This window comes from Amphibalanus amphitrite, unplaced genomic scaffold (assembly GCF_019059575.1).
Source record: "Amphibalanus amphitrite isolate SeventyFive unplaced genomic scaffold, NRLGWU_Aamphi_draft 000572F_arrow, whole genome shotgun sequence".
NCBI lineage: Eukaryota > Metazoa > Arthropoda > Thecostraca > Balanomorpha > Balanidae > Amphibalanus > Amphibalanus amphitrite.
Window position 1 is genome coordinate 29339 of NW_024882066.1, and position 17605 is coordinate 46943.

General features: G+C 49.5%; 1 protein-coding gene across 1 annotated transcript; it reads right to left on the reverse strand.

Annotated features, from left to right (window-relative positions):
• Window positions 1-1681: 1681 nt before the first annotated feature.
• On the reverse strand, window positions 1682-5005 carry LOC122394084 (transcription factor HES-1-like). Its single transcript, XM_043390667.1, has 3 exons — window positions 4835-5005; window positions 3100-3270; window positions 1682-2447 (listed from the first exon to the last, which is right to left on the reverse strand). The coding sequence occupies exons 2-3, from the start codon at window positions 3185-3187 to the stop codon at window positions 1945-1947; spliced, it is 591 nt and encodes a 196-aa protein (XP_043246602.1). The 5' UTR covers window positions 3188-3270; window positions 4835-5005; the 3' UTR covers window positions 1682-1944.
• Between the last annotated feature and the right edge of the window lie 12600 nt (window positions 5006-17605).

Below are 17605 nucleotides of genomic sequence, written 5' to 3' on the forward strand. Positions count from 1 at the left end.
GGGCCTAAACATGAACAGCCAACTTTGACTTTCAACTGCAATAACTGCTCCAATCCTGGTGATAGAACCTGGCGATGCACCTACCTACCTTTCTGCACTCAACAGGAAACGTTTTTTTTTTTATCCAGATGATAAAGTGCAAGGCCCTATATACTAATAAAGTGTGATTAATTAATAATTCACATCTCCACAGTCCACATCTCCTCAGAAACAACCCACTAAACTCTATAAATATATATATTTTTTTTGAAACCCCTACAAAAATAACTGAAACAAAAGCGCCGTTTTCGTCTCGCTAATTACGTTTACGTGCCTAATTAATAGCTAATTTGCTGCATTGTTTAATTTGCAGCAGAACGTTTGTTGATCATTTTCTCCTGAGAGCCTAAGCATAACATTTTTAATATATTTCATTTTCCTTAAAATATTGTACCGAATATTATTAAGTGGTTTTATATCAAATGAAATAATAATGAAAACGAATTTGGTGTTGAACAACCGATTTATTTTATGATGATCTACCATACTACATGATAATCAATGACGTCATCTTACCAAAATATCAGAAGACGTAGAATAAGGATTTATAAAAGCTTAGCCTACTTATTGGCAAAACGTTTTCATTATGTTCCTACTTCCTTTGTCCTTAACTTATCCTGTGGTTCCAGAGTCCCTGTCCTCTCCATTTCCTTTTAAATATATTTTTAATCCTCATCCCTATCCCCCAGTCCTAATAGTTTCAAATTGTATTGCAATGAAATGTTTTGAATTTCTCACATAGGTACCTAACATTGACATGCCACGTCCAGAGTCGTGGACAGCTAAATACTTCAAATCTCTTCCTTCCCAATCTGACAACATCCCACGTCTCAAATGCACATTGTGTGGAAAGATTTTTCAGGCTGCCCGTCAGTCTCTGTCTAACCGAAACCGTCACATGCACAATGCAGGTAAGATATTTATTTCTATTTCCCTATGGTTAATATGTTATTGATGCATATTATCCGTTAAAATAAACATGGTGTAGGGTAAATGGCCAAATCACGAACACTGCCAAAATCCGAGCAGCCAACTTTCAACTGCGATATCTGATATTTAGTGTAAATGGAGTTGGAATATGGCCAAAATTAAATTGACAACTTTTAGGTGAAAGGTGGTGATTTGGGTTAAGGGGCGAGTCAACTACTTGGTTATTTTGCACCCATTAAATGAAACTTCAGCTCAAATTCTACCCATTGAACCTCAATATCATGATCCACCTGTCCATCACTAGGTATCCTTCCTTATTACATAGAAACTTTGAATGGCATGGCAATTTATAATTTCAAATGACAATATTTTTATGTTTCTTCTGTAGGTAGGTAGGTAGGTAGGTAGGTACACCAGACTGCTATGGACACTTTTCCAAGTTGGTGGGGCAAAAAACCTAATGTATGTCTTGGTTTGAGTCGTTTGATTGAGTTGATTGATTCCTTTCATTGTCGCGTTTGAGTCGATTGAATCAATTCCCGAAAACTGATCTGACTTGATTGATTTGATTGGTTTCCCAAATTTGTCGTGATTGAATTGATTGCTATTGATTGAGTCGTATACAACCCTGTCTGTAACACATGTTATCTATAACAGGAAACACGTGTCATCCGTATTCGCGGTTAACGACAGGAACAGGAAACATCGCTAATGATTATTCAATGCACCTCCAATATATATTTGTTCATCTTTTCGCTTCACGTCCACGTCTAATATAAAAAGGCAGTGTTTGTTTAATGTCACGAGCAGCGCTGTTACCGGCACCAGTACCGGCAACCGGGCCAATTCTGGCCGGCGGTGGCCAGCAGCACACGGAGCAGTGGTCAGCACACGGAGACGGGGGGCGCCACGCTGCCGGCACAGAGCGGCGGCTGCGTGCCCACACGACACTACACACACAGCGAGCGCACCGTATCACAGAATCACAGGTCCCTGAGCTGCTGGAACACCGGCGCCGGCGGGCCGTCCCAGAGGCGCCTCGGGACCGCCAGCGCCGCCGCAGTCCACCGCCGCGTCACCGCAGTCCAGCAGTCCAACGTCACCAGAGTTCACAGGCGCGTCACCCGAGGTCACCGCTCCGTCACCCGAGTTCGGCGGGGGGCCGGCTCCGGCGGCCGTCACTCGGTGCCGCGCGTCACCGCTGGGAGCCGGCGGCGGCGGAGGCGGCGCGAGCCCGCCGGCCGGGCCGGGCTTGACCTCCGTCTGGGAGAGGTGGCGCACCATGCGGCCGTACTCTGCCAGCATGTGGTCGCGCACGCCGCACACCACCGGGTGGTCGCCGGCCAGGCCCTCGCGCTCGGCCAGGTAGCGCAGTGTCTCGCCTATGCACAGCGTGTAGCCGTACAGGTAGGCGGCCGAGGCGGCCGGCACGGGCGCCTCCAGCAGTCGCTCCAGCAGCAGCTGCAGCTGGTCGCCGGCTGGCGGCAGGGGCGGGCACCGGTCAGCGGCCACACAGACACACACCGCACACTGCACAGGCCTCATAGTCACCGCCCCGGGCGAACTCCGGGACGGCGGCCGGCCACCTCAGAACAGAGCGGTCAATAAAGCGCATATATAGTCTGACAAACCTCAGAACGAACGGAGCTAAAACGCCTCGGAGCGCTTATCACGTGCACCGGACATTGGATATAGCCTGTCCGTGCTAAAATTTGAGAAGTTATCCCGGGCGTATTGGGAGTTATCTACACAGACACGTCTATCAAGAACTGTTGCACTTTACACTAATTCTTTCTTAGCTTTGTCAGACTGGATGGAGCGGCATCTTAGCAAAACAGCGAGACGTGACCTGGTGTCGTCGTACGCATGCAGTGCGACCTGATCCCGCGGGCCGGCAGGCAACATGACGTCACTCCGCGGGCCGGCAGGCAGTATGTGACGTCACTCCGCGGGCCGGCAGGCAGTGTGTGACGTCACTCCGCGGGCCGGCAGGCAGTGTGTGACGTCACTCCGCGGGCCGGCAGGCAGTGTGTGACGTCACTCCGCGGGCCGGCAGGCAGTATGTGACATCACTCCGCGGGCCGGCAGGCAGTGTGTGAAGCCGGCCGCGCCTCCCTCCGCTGGCCTCACCTGCGGGCGCCGGCTGGTGCAGCAGCGCCTGGGCGCTCAGCTCAGCCAACAGCTGAACCTGGTCCTCCTCGAAGCCAGAGTCGTCCATGGCCGCGGGGCACCAACGGAAGAACGGCAGGCGCGAACGGCTGGGTGGCCCGCAACGAACACCGAATGTTGAGGGCGGAAACACTGCAAAGCACAAACACGCAGAGTGACAATTAACATTAAAGCTGCATGTAAGCATTGGTACATACGAAACGTCGCCTTAACCCTCGCCGGACCTATTGGTTTTCTACATACGCGCCGGCCGAGGGGGGGGGGGGCGGGTACGACCCCCCCTCGCCGTTTCGCCCCTGGTGGAGCTAGCGCGTCGCGGAAAAAACGAGCGTGTGCGCCGTTACGAGACGCAGAGATTGGTACCCGATTTTAAGGTCCTAGGTCAACCGGTGACCTCTGAGGTCAGGTCAAGTGCCCCAGGGTACGGTTCAGTTTTTGGTGAATAACTTCGCAAAAAACGGCCGCAGAGCGCCGATTTTGGCAGCATCGTGTTCGCCTCGCTCAGGCGCGTCGAATGATATACTTTTTGTCCGGGTCAGGTCAACTTGGGGTGTTGACCTCAGGTCAAGGTCAGGTCAGCACCCCCAGGTCACGAAGTTGGTCGAAAGAGGTCATGTCGCATATCATTCGATTTGGCAGGCCTTCCTGAGTCCATTGGTGCCTTTCCCGACTCGCTAGCTCAATTTGATCAAGAGTTATTGACGAAAAAGTAATTTGACCTTGATGACGTCATAAATGACGTCACGCAAGGTCAACATTGCAAAAGTGACGCATCTAACCTTGCAAGGAGTGCATCAAATCACGATTCTGTGTGCTTGAGATAGTTGGAGATCGTTCCCGGCGCCAGAATAGCAGTTTGAATTTTTCCCCATTGACTTATAATGGTGAGGTCACGAAAATGACCTGACCTCATATGACCTTTAGGAAAAATACGAGATATACAAGTTGTGGGACTCATAATGGATACTAGATCCTGCAAGATTCATTTCCCTGTGACATCTCCTCTGGCAGTGAGGGCGTTGCGAAGTTGCGACATCTGAAGACCGTGCAGAGGTTCACTTATGACGTCATAGGTCAGTGACCTGACCTGACCCAAAAATGCGGTTGGTGTCAAAAGATCCGGCTTGGATCAAAGGTCAGGTATGCCAAGTTTCAGCTCTCTATCGCCAGCGTGTTGGGAGCTATCGCGAAAAAAACCCTATGGGGGGGGGGCGGCACCCGCCCCCCCCCCCCCCCCCTCGGCCGGCGAGGGTTAAAACGTAAATGGCGACATTTACACGGAACAGGACATTTCGAAACATTTTTACGCTTCATTTAGCAGTATAAAATGTAATGATAAATAAATAGAATATTACAAAGACACTTCAACCTCAAAGTCAGAAATGTTTTCAATCCGTAACAGCGATCGGCCAATCCGTCCCTCACCCGTCATGGACGGGCATGTCCCCTGGGCGGTGTTTCAACGGCACGCTGCCAGCCGCTGCCAGCACACGTGGCAATTTGGGTTTCCATGGAGACATCAACAAGCCCATTGCTCCAACACTACCACAAGTATGTCAGCTCGCGAGATACGTTGGCAGCGTCAGCGTGCCTTTAAATAGGGCCCTTATTACGAGTAGTCGGTTCGACCGTTATGCCTCCTACCTGTGAGGGATATATATCCCTAGCTTCTATCAGAACCAGCACTAGCACCTACCTGTGGGGCCCAGCCTCCCAGCTGCGCGGTCCAGTCCCTCGCTCTCACTCGGCTGGTGCGCGGCCCGTGCTGGCCCGGCCGCCGCGCCGCCGGCAGTGACGGCTCACGGAGGCCGCCGCCGGCTCCTGTGCGGCCGGCGGCGTCTCACACCGCCCTAGGGCACGTCTCGCCTCACCAGCTGCCACCGCCGCGCCGCGCTTACCTGGAGCAGCCGGCGCCGCTCCTGTCCTCTGGCGGTGGGACCGGCTACTACTGAGGTTATCGCCGCTGGACACGGCCCTCACGACAGCCAGGGCCAAAAGGCCCTATATAGACCAGGGCCCTGAACCCAATGTACCCCCGTTCCGTCGTTTCTATCCTCAGGATACTGAAATCCTTCTCATCCACGCCGCAGCCTCCATTCCGGGCTGGACAGGCACCTTTACCTCATGCGGGCTGCTCCATTGGAGTGGCACCGCTGCTTCCGAGGGAGCGCACCCCGTAGCCGGGTGCAGAGTGCTTGGGGGGGGGGGGGGGGCTGGCCAGCCTGTCCATTCGGACGGGCTCAGCCCCGGCGACTCTCTAGGGTGCCTGCCCAGACCAATGTCTCCCCCTAATTCCGATCATTCTTCCAAATCTGAAATGCTCTTGTCAGACCGAAAGGGCCAAACCCAACAAAACAAACAAACAAACAAACCCAATGCCGAAAGGATCACCTGCCTCGGCAAGTCGCAGCACTGGCTGTATACTCATGGGCGTCACCACCACTAGGGAGTCCCTAGTGGTGTCCCTAGTAGGGACACTAGGGACATTTTCCCTAGAACTTTTGAAATCATCGAAAACTACTAGGGACTGTCCCTAGAAGTATTTTGGGCTCCCTTTACTGGGGACACGCAAAGAACCCGGGACACGATAAAGGCGCAACTGGCTCAGCTCTCCGAACACATGTGTGTTGCCTTGCGAGTAGTCGCGTCAACATCGCCACGACACCGTTCCGTGCTTCTATCCTCAGGATACTGAAATCCTTCTCCTCCACGCCGCAACCCCCTCCGGGCTGGACAGGCAACTTTATCTCATGCGGGCTGCTCCCTTGGAGCGGCACCGCTGCTCCCGAGGGAGCGCACCCCGTAGCCGGGTGCAGTGAGTGCCTTGGGGCTGGGTGGCCTGTCCTCTGGACGGGCTCAGCCCCGGCGACTCACTAGGGTGCCTGCCCAGACCAATGTCTCCCCCTATATCCTATCATCCTCCCGGCTCTGAAATGGTCTAATTGGACCGAAAGGGCCTAACCCAACAAAACAAACAAAATCAACATCGCCACGGTAAATAAAAAGGTCCGCGAGCGGTGTGCCACCCTGCACAGAGGTGACGGTGCCCTCCAGGCACGTGCGTGTGTGGTCGCTGGAAAGCTGAATAAGGCAGGCCGGGACTCTCGTCCGACAAATCGGTCGAGTTTGTTTCCCAGTCACCCGAGGAGACACCCGAGCCGATTCTGGGGGACTCAGCTGTATGATGAGGGGCTGGTCGCCACAGTGCGCGTGGAGTGGACCCGGCGGGAGGTCAGGATCAGGGCGGTAATGGGCCGCCGCTCTGGGCATGGGTGGTGTTTTTCCAGAGAAGTTGGTGGGGCAAAAAAAATTGTCAAACCCACAATGTCCGAGAATGTAGGAGACCAAAGAAACAAACCAAGCGATGAAGATTTTCGACAACATTTCGAGAAGCTTCTGGGTTTTATCCATCTAGTACCTAAGACTGTGTCAATAAACTACTACTACTACTACTACTAGTTGAATAAAATGCCACACTGAATCAATTCCTATCATTACAAATATATTGTGTATTGACCCGCGCCGGGCCGGTGCTCCGCGACTTCCGCGCCGGGCCGAGGGGGGTCTGAACCCCCCCCCCTCTAACTAGGCTCCTGGGCGGATACATCGGATATGGGCGGATCCATCGGATACACAAGGTACACCGCGGACCGCGTCGGGCACACGAAGCAAACGCGAAACAGACATAGACCATGCTATCTTGGAGAAGCTAGACAGGAGTAGGAAACAGCAATCTGACATGGACTATGCATTCTGTATGAATGTGTATGCCGAGCTGCAGCACAGGAGTGAGGCCACCAAAAAACTGATAAAACGTGCGATCCAGCAGATCCTAGATGAATACGAGGACTGAAGGACACTTATGATACCCATCAGTCACTCAGACTGGGACGTGTTTGCATAAATGTTGTGGACAGGTTGTGGTTGAATTTTTTTTTGTGAAGCTTACTGGTGCCTCTTATGTTTTGACGTCGTTATAACTACGTGTGCTTGCAGACAACCTGTTTTGCTGTATGTACAGGGTGATTCATAGCCATGTGACCTATTTAGTTGATCTCTCTTGAGAAGAAGATTGCATATTTCCGCGTGAAATTTCACGTGCTAGTAGAAAATTTTATGAAGTTTTGTTCTATCTTGGTCAGGTCTGTGTGTATCGCTCAAGATGTACACAGCGCAGCAAAAAGTAAAAATGTGTAATTTGTATAGGTTAACGCAGTCCGTCAAGCAAACACAAAGATGCTTCTGCACGTCTGAGGACTTGCACCCAAGGGAAACTCCAAAGAAGATAACAATTCATGGAATCGTTAATAAATTCAAAGCAGAGGGCACGGTTCAGTGATAAGCACGGCACAAAAGAAATTGGTAAGCGAACCCCGGAAAGTTGATTTCAAAGAGCGCTGAGGTCAGGTGGGCGCCACACTCGCCGGAGCTCAACGTCTTGGAATTCTTCCTCTGGGGCTATGCAAAGTCCGAGGTCTATGATGAGAGTCCCCAGGATATTCTGGGGCTGAAGGATGCCATTGGAAGCTGCTTTGGTTCTATTTCCTAAGAAATGCTGTGCGTCCGCGCCATCGCCAACTTTAGGCTCTGGCGCTGGAGTGCATCCGTCGCCGAGGTGGCCATTTTGAACATCTTGTCTAAAAGAAGTGTGAGAGTCGAAGGAAAAGTATTTGTGACTGATGCTATACATGGATCAAAACTTCAGATTTGGCTGTTTAATATGGTACTTGGCAATGCCATGCAACACGAATGCATTTCCTGTAGTTTTCATTTATTTTCGGTCACACGGCTATGAATCACCCTGTATTTCTGTGGATATACGATGTTTGTAATGTATTGTACTGGCGTTTATATCTGCAAGGATGAAGGACAGACTGCCTTTTTTTGCGGTATGTACCTATGGCTGTTATTGCTCAATTTGGAGTTGACAACGTTTGTTTTGTCCTTGCGTTGATAGCCACAGCTTCATGGACAGACAGCTCTGTTCAGTCGTCTGTCCCTGTGATAGAAGTTGTTCGTTTTGGCTAGCAACAGTCTCATCAAATTTACAGATGGTGAGCAAGATTGAACCGCCTACCTTTCAAGGTCAGGTCACCAGGTCACTTTGAATGACCCAAGTCCAACCTCAAATCGCTTTTTGCAATTTTGTCACCGTGTCAGAGCTACAGTAGATGACGGAGGCCTTTGGAAAATTGGAAGTCGCAGGACGTAATAAGGTCATTTGTAGCTACAAGTTGTGTATCTCGGAACTTTGATATCGATTACCTAACGTCATGTCAATTTCTTGACCTCCCCATTACCTATAAGCAGGGGGTGCGCTCCGGCCTTTCAACATTACGAAAAGTGGGGACACTTGCGCTAGCGCTGTCAGCACCGTGAGCATTCTAAACAACAAATGCAGTAAATCCACCAATCAGCGTAAGTCAATACTTGACGCTCATTGCCTGATAAGCCAGTGACGATTCTGGGGGCCAGAGCGTTAGAGGTAACCTATGGCAGCACGGGCCTTTCGGTTTAGGACTTGATTTTGATACCGTGAACGGGGGTGACTTTGGCATGTTATCAACTTTAGACTCTTGTATTCTTTAAACTTGATACGCTTGATACCCATTAGATACGCTTGGCAGCTTTTGCTGCCACAGGACAAAAAAGCGCCTCATTCCTAAACGTTGCGGTAAACTTTCAAAGTTCTCACCTGAACGGAAGACCAAAACATTGGACGTCCTGTGCGCTCCGAATTATTGATCGAGAAAGCGAATGTGCTGAGAAATAAACAATTTATCGCGGGGGTGCAAGGGGCGCGCGATGGCGGCCGTGCGGCGGACACCAAAGAAGTCAGTTGCGAAGGTGGTGTGAAAAAATGTTACCTTTTTATTATTGATTATTGTAAAGAAATGTGTTATTATCAATGGGAAGAGCTAACGTGTGACACGAATTTCTCTAAGTATCGCCAATCGTGCGTTATATTTAAGTGGCAGCAAAAGCTGCCAACCGTATCTTACGTAGTCAAAAATGGAGCAGTTACGTCCTTTTTGCTATGCCATTCGAAGTGAGCAACAATGTCTGGCTTTATGGCTCATAGTGTAATGCCCCAGTTCTTTGCCTTTTCAAAAATGGTCATTACCGGGGTTTCTGCTGTTTATTCTTGTCTGCAGAGCATTGCATACCAACACACTACCAGGCGTGTAATGTACACATTCCGCCATTGCTGAAGCAGGGACGTTGAACGGAGTGGTGCGGACAAACTGTCATCAGAGGCGCCATCCCTCAAGGGGCGCGCCGTCGCCTAAGGGAAGGTGGTGCCGTGGCTCTATAGATGAATGGGAAGAGGGGCGCCTGCTAGGCCTGTTGGGCGCCTTTGAGGCCTAACTATGGGGTCACCCCCGCCCCCCCTCCCCGCCCCGCTCCCGCCCCCCATGCAAAAGAGGGGCGCCTACGAAGGTCATGGCCATAATGGCGCATCTGCACGAAAGAGGGGCGCCTGCATGCCGAAGAGGGGCGCCTATGAAGCCCAATGGGACGCCTCTACGAGAAAGAGGGACACCTGTAAGGTCTATAGGGGTGCATGTAATGTCCACTCCATAGGGCACCTTTATGCGAAAGAGGGGCGCATTGCATATGAAAAAGAGGCGCATTGCACAAGAAAGAGGGGCGCCTCTGAGACCTCTAGGGGCGCCTTTGATGACCAAATGGGCGCTTACATGGGAAAGAGGGTGCCTTAAAGCTTACAGGGACGTCCTCCATGTGAAAAAGGGGCGCCTGGGACTTTATATGTCCAGCTCCTGCTGCACTATCCTCCAAAATAATTCTATTGCATTTAGGCCAGAACTGTTCCCTAGCCAAGTGTCCTTCCCCCAGATATCGGACAGATGGTCCTGGCACCGCCTAGTTCCGGAAGATCGATGAGATGGAGTACCGTCCAGCATGAAAATGTTGTCCGACCTGCGGGACACCATGCGCCGTTGCAGCACGGGGTAGTGGTCTTTTAATGCCAAATGCACGCTTTTTCAGTATGTTTTCTAGGTAGTAGTCGGGATCGACTTCGTCTTTTGGTAGAGTACGTCCAGCTGGTTCAGCTCAGGCCCTGCTAGGACATCGTGATCGTTCGACATACCATTGCGGCGAGAATTTTTCGCAGAAGTCTGTCGGAACTTGGGCCGCGTTTTCAGCCCATGCTCGTTTTGGGGTCCGTGTGGTGAAACCATTGAAACGGAGACTCGTCGCCGAACTAGACCCGCTTCTACATACCTGCTCCGTTTCCACTCTTCTACCGGCCAGATTCTCCGTTTCGTGCAAATGTGAGGGCTCTGGGCTTGCTGATTTTCGTTATTCTGGCCGCACCAATAGTCAAGCGCCTTCAGTCCAAGGGCGTTCCTCCCTTATCAATGGACAACATTATCCGAGTGATCATTATGAATAAGACTTCAGATTCCCCGCAGAATGGTCAGACTTCCCAGGTGCTTTCTTCATGACGATCTTGGCGACGGTTGAGACGCAGGAGGACCATGCTGATTGGGGCTTATGCGTGACGCTGCTTGTCCCTAAACTTCTTCCACCAGCGCTTGTTGGTGAAAACGGGGGCTTAGAAGTGTGAGGCAGCGTCCTTCCATGTATCGCCACTTGCCAGCTTGGAGCACGCCAACAGCGCAACTACGAACCTCTCAATGCTCTCAATGTAAAGCTGAACCTTCATGCTTAGACGTTCAGTAAATGCGCCGTTCAATGCTCCTGTGTGGTGTAGGTATGTTTTGCAATAACTATAGCCTGCCTGGGATGGGATGGGGATGACGGGCTTTGGTTACATCTTCCTATAAATAAAGCAAACCCATCTTATTGATGTTCGCGGTTTGCGGCTCACTTGCATGTCGCAGGGCAGAGTTGGTTGTATCAAATGAGACGTCTCGACCGGCTTCTTGTTGTTTGCTAGGTGTGCACGATGTCGGTGCACGGGTTTTGTGTAGATCGCCGAAAAAAAACATTCTGGGCTCTACTGAATTCGGGTGGTCTGAATCGGCTGACTAGGTCCGCTCTTACTGCGAGACGGGCGACCCGATCAATTTGAAACCCTTACTCCCGTCTCGCGGCATCGATTTCGACGGCGATTATATCGCACTCTCCCCTCCTATCGTCGACTATAGCTTCAGAACACAATGAAAAACGCGGGAATGAGATGCGTCATTAAAGCTGGCCGTCCACCTAACACTGCCGCGCCGAATTTAACACTGGAGCCTATCGGAACGCTTTAGCAAGCATATATTCTATCACGTGCAATTATTTGGTGACTTCGTAATTAAAGCAAATAACTTCAAATTGATATTTTATTCACAAGAACATAGGTTTTGTGCACTCATGTCGAGCACGTCATTAAACATCCATATTACATTGTTTCTATGCGGAAAAGAGCGGCTCATTTTCACTGGCGCCGTCCGGCAACGTTCACAGGTTGCCGCTCATCTTACACGACGCGACTTGTCCACTGCTTTCTCACTCGTGTAACTTAGTGTGTATCAAAACAATGGCTATGCTAGACTGCTGTTGTGACAGTGAGCGAACGTGACAAACAACAAAACAAAAGTTACATACAAATCAAGCATCTCGCATTCACAGGCTGGAGATGGTGTACAGCCGCGCCAGAGGGCACATGAAGCCCAGGCGTGTGGTAGCGGGGGCATTCCACGATAGATCGTACCAGGCCCGTCACCCTCATCTCTCAGATTTTAATGAAAATCGGTCCTAGGGGTAAACATAGGCCCTAAAGACGCCTGGCAAAATATCAGACTTCTCAGATCAAAACTTTTTGAGTTATATTGCATTACATTTTTTTAACTTCGGTTTGTAACGGTGAGTTTGATGGCCTATAACTCAAGAACGGGTTAAGCAACCAACAAAAAGTAAACAACACTAAGCTTGCGATGAATCAAAAATTCATATTACTATTTAAAAATTCCAAAGAAAAAATTTCATTGTTGAGCAAAAAACTTAATCTTTTTTCATTTGCCTCTAATGACTTTTGGGACCAAAATTTTTCACATTTTTATTTTTTCAAAATAAACTTCATCTAATTGCAAATCGACATGCAAAAAATTAGAAAGGTGTTCTTTCTATAAGTTCCTCATTTTCCCGCAAACAAAAAGGGTTTCGGAGGGGTTGATACGACCCCAGCACGCCGTTTCGCTTCTAATAAAGCTAGAGCCTCGCGGAAAAAAACGAGCGTGTGTGCCGTTACAAGTCGCAGCGATTGGTACCCGATTTTAAGGTCTCGGGTTAACCGGTAGCGTCTGAGGTCAGATCAAGTGACTGAAGTTACGGGTTCGGTTTTTAGTAAATAACTTCGCAAAAAATGGCCGCAAAGCCGCGATTTTGGCATCATTGTGTTCGTCTAGCTCAGGTGCATCGAATGGTATACTTTTTGCTAGGGTGAGGTCAACTTAAGTAGTTGACCTCGGGTCAAGGTCAGGTCAGAGCCCCTCAGGTCACGAAGCTGGGCAAAGGGTATCATATGACATATCATTCGATTCGGAAGGTCTTCCCGAGTCCATTGGTGGCTTTCCCGACTCTCTAGCTCCATTTGATCGGGAGTTATTGACGAAAAACTCGTACGACCCTAGTGACGTCATAAATGACGTCACGCAAGGTTAACAATGCAAAAGTAAAGCATTGGACTTTGCAAGGAGTGCATGAAATCATGATACCATGTACGTGAGATAGTTTTAGATCATTCTCGGCGCCAAAATAACAGTTTTTATATTTTCCCATTGATTTATAACAGTGATGTCACGTGACCGACCTGACCTCATGTAACCTTAAAAAATTCCCAGATATACAAGTTGTGAGACCTCTGGAGGACACCATGTATGCGTCCTGTAACTTTTATCTCGGACAGCTATGGTCATTGGCGTCCAAAACAATGTCAGAACCAAACAGCCTTTTTCACCCTCGCGCTAATAGGAAAGAGTGTTGGATTAACCCTCTTTTCACTTTTTTCAGATGACTCAGACTTCAATTGAAATTTCAGTAACCCGTGATGTCACTAGGCAGCTTTACCACGCCATTTCTAAGCTCCCCTCCCGAAATCACTATTCGAAACCGTTATTGTGACGTAAAATAAATACATTTATAGAAAGAACACCTTCCTAATTTTTTGCATACTTCTTAACAATAAGCCAAATCTTTTTTTAAAGAAATAAAAATTCAAAAAAAATTGGTCCCAAAGTCCAAAAAATACAAATGAAAGAAAACTCGATATGTCATATATCAAAAATAGCGTATTTTTCGAAATTTCAAAAATACATATTAATCTCTGTTTCATTGCAAGTTCAATGTTATATAACATTTGGCATTTGAATAATCTGTCTTAGAGTTACAGCCCGCCAAACTTAGCGCTGCAAAGCAAGATCCAAAAAATGTTATACACCATAACTCAAAAAATACTGATCTGATAAGCCTGAAAATGTTACAGGTGGATTCAGAGCCTCTGATTACCCCTGAGACCAATTCTCGTCAAATTCCGAGAGATGAGGGTGTCAAATTGGAAAAAAGTGGTACGATCTATCGTGGAATGCCCCAGCGGCCAAGTCGCACCCATACGTCGCCAGACTGCTCAGCGGCATGCTGGAGCGGCGGCGCGCCGGGCCGGTGCTGGGACAGCGGCCGCTGGCCGAGGACGACCCACGCCGGCTCAGCCGCTTCGTCCACCGGGGGGCGGCGCAGCCTACACCCGAGGAGGCGGAGGACATGCGCCTCGAGTGGCAGCGGCGCACCATCTAACTGCCTTACAGGACGACCTCCCGGAAGCCGACATAGTGGCCGGACGGGCTGGGGAAGGCGTCCCGGATGGCCCACAGCACACACGCTGGCAGGCGCTGGCGGTTGCCTCGGCCAAGTGATCCCCACCTGAGAACATGACAAAGAACTGAGTGCAGTTTTTTTAGGATGAGCGCGGACGGTGCTAGCACGGTATACCTGTTTCCTTCATATTACCAAATGTAAAAGTGCATTTCGAAGTTAGCGTGAACAGCCGCCTGATCCATAATGGCCGTTTTCACGACGGAATAGCAGGCATCTATTTGATACCTGTTTGATCCTTTGGTTCCTCAGGAATTTTAGTAGTTCTTTTTAGTAGGTATCCCAGCTTTCGAATGAATGGTGCGTTAGTTTGCTATTTTTCTATTAACCCGCGCCCTGCTGGGGGGGGGGGGGGGTGTTTGAACCATAGAGATCTTATATACATAGAGATGACACGCCTTATGTTAAAGCACTTGATTTCGTGGCGATTCAGTGGGTCTTTTTAAGCAAGGTTTCTGGGGTGCCATGGCCCGTGACTTGCATTTTGTAAGGATTCGGTCAAGGAGATTGTGTTCACATCCGCTTATTTTTAAGTACAGCTTTTCTTTTTTGTCTAGCTATGACGCTTTCGAGCGTTATTATTGAAATGAAATTAGGTATGTTTTAACCTTATGCTCGTATCAGGTACTAAATGTATCATTTACCCTCGCCGGCCGACGGGGGGGGGCGGGTGCCGCCCCCATAGGGTTTTTCACGATAGCTCCGAATACGCCGGAGATAGAGAGCTGAAACTTGGCATACCTGACCTATGATCCAAGCCGCATTTTGTGACACCAGCCGCATTTTCAGGTCAGGTCAGGTCACTGACCTGTGACGTCATAAGTGAACCTCTGCACAGTCCTCATGGTCGCAACTTCGCAACGCCGTCAGTGCCAGAGGAACTTTCACAGGGAGATGAAACTTAGAGGATGTAGTATCCTCCAGAGGTCTCACAACTTGTATATCTCGGATTTTCCCTAAAAATCACATGAGGTCAGGTCGGCCACGTAACCTCACCATTAGGTATAAGTCAATGGGGGAAAAATGAATCCCGCGTTCGATGTCTCTCGGACGGGGAAGATTCTACGTCGTCCGGCCAATCACGTTTCATAACCGCAGCCGAGCCCCCGCTGACCTTGAACGGGATTGGCCGGACGACGTAGAATCTTCACCGTCCGAGAGACATCAAACGCGGGGAAAACTGCTGTTTGCGCCGAGAACTATCTCAAGCTGTCTCCAGCACATGGAATCGTGATTTCTTGCACGCCTTGCAAGGTCCGATGCTTCACTTTTAGATTGTTGACATTGCGTGACGTCATTTATGGTCACTTGGGTCATTATAGTCTTTCATCAATAACTCCCCATCAAATTGAGTTAGCGAGTCGGGGAATCCACCAATAAGCTCAGGAAGACCTGCCGATTCGAGTAATATGTAACATGACCTCTTTCAACCAACTTCGTGATCTGGGGGCGCTGACCTGCCCTTGACCCGAGGTCAACACCTCAAGTTGACCTCACCCGAACAAAAAGTATACCATTCGACGCGCCTGAGCGAGGTGAACACGATGATGCCAAAATCGCGGCTCTCCGGCCGTTTTTTGCGAAGTTATGAAAAACTGAACCCTTGCCCTTGGTCACATGACCTGACCTCAGAGGGCACCGGTTGATCTGAGACCTTAAAATCGGGTACCAGTCGATGCGTCTTGTAGCGGCGCACGCGCTTGTTTTTTTTTTTCCGCAACGCTCTAGCTTCATCAGGGGCGAAACGGCGAGGGAAATCGTACCACCCCCCCCCCTCCCCCCCCCCCCCCTCGGCCGGCGCGTATGTAGAAAACCAATAGGTCCGGGGAGGGTTAATTTATCATTGAATGGGAATATGTAACATATGTATATTTGAGCTTGCACCGTGCTCAGAAAGGTTTAGAACAGCCGTTTTCACGATGGTTGACCGAAAGCGCCAAACTTGACCAAATCTCAAGAAACCTACCCTAAAAATTCCATGAACCTAATCCAAATGACCTTAGACCCGTAACCTTTTTTGGGGGAACCATGTCGGGGGCCATAAAACATGCATCCCATAACCCTAGTAAAGTTGGGTTCATGTGCTGACCCTTCGTGACCTGACCTGTGACCTGACATGGTATTATCAGTGACCTCTAATAGCAGCATATATACTAGGCAACGTACGCCCTATTGCTGATTTTCGACAAAATGCGTTTTACTCTTTGTTATAGCGCATCATTCCCTAGAAGACCTGTGAACGGCGAAACATTTATCTTTGACCTGACCTGTGACGTCATTGGTGACCCCGAGGTCAATGAAATTGGAGTTCCGTCGACAAATTTGACAGGGCTATCGAACATCGTTTGAATGTTACGGATCCGTCCAGTAGTTTCGGAGATACGGGAGGGGGCAAAAAAATGCCTCCCCCCACCGCGCGGAAGGTGGCCGGGAGGTCCACCGCCTGCCCGGTTGATGAGAGCCTGAATGAGAGAGAATGTTTTTAGGCGAGCTTTTAAGGAATTCAATAAAAACACAAAATTAAATCATGCTACAAATTTCATTGCTTACCTCAGGGATGAAATCAGCGAGAAGAACAGCAATATTTTTAACCAGTAAAACGCTTTTTGGGGCGACCAACAGAGCGAGCGAGAGGGTGGGCCTTGGATAAGCGAAATTGCAAGGGACACCTCCAACTAACTTATGCACTGCACCCTACTAACCGGCCCCTAGCGATGTGCCAAATTTGAGCGCAATCGGCCTAGCCGTTCTCGAGATCTGGAAGCGGCACCCTGCACGTGCACACGTGCAAAGTGGGTCCCAACTGACTTTTGCACGGCACCCTACTAACTGGTTCCTAACAATGTACCAACTATTTCAAAACAATCGGTTCAGCCGTTCTCGAGATCTGAAATCGACCCCTGCACGTGCGCACGTGCAGCAGCACCCCAACTGTGGCACATGGATATGCATTGCCTAGTGGGTGCCTACCTACATACCAAGTTTCAGCGCAATCGGCCAAGTAGTTACCAAGATATTGCAACAATTACATAACTGACACCTCTTCGTTTTGCACGTGGCACGTGCATAAGCGATCACCCACATGCATCGAGAATAGTCCAATACTTGGTAGAAGGAATGAAGCTACCCTACAAAAATTATCGCATGTAAATCGGTCAAGTGATTGCTGGGATATAAGCCTCGCAAAAGCGTAACCACGGCCGGCCGGCCGCTCATACTCAGAAATTTCCGTTAATCTACGAAAGACTACGCTCGCTTCGCTCGCTCCGTAATGATTTCTTCAGACTAACAATGCCTCAGCCATATTGGCACGCTACTGGCTGAAAATAAGTTGCTTAAAAAGACCCACTGAATCGCCACGATTTTAAGTGCATGTCATCTCTATGTATATAAGATCTCTATGGTTTGAACACCCCGCCTTGTGGTTTTTCGCGAATATCTCAAAAACGGCGGCGCGGAGCGCCGCCGTTTTTGGTACACCTTATCATACATCAATTCTACACATGTTGTGAAAATTTCAGACCAAGGTCATTCAAGGTCAGGTCACCAGGTCACTTGAAGTGACCTCACCTCATAAAAAGTTTCAATGTCTGTCATAGCTACACCGAGTGACCGATCGCTT

Excerpts from the sequence above, each read along its gene's own strand:
- LOC122394084 (XM_043390667.1), bottom strand. The coding sequence starts at position 3,187 with ATGGACGACTCTGGCTTCGAGGAGGACCAGGTTCAGCTGTTGGCTGAG. Across the intron at positions 2,448-3,099 it reads GCACCAGCCGGCGCCCGCAG|CCGGCGACCAGCTGCAGCTG; the intron begins GTGAGGCCAGCG and ends CCCTGCCGCCAG.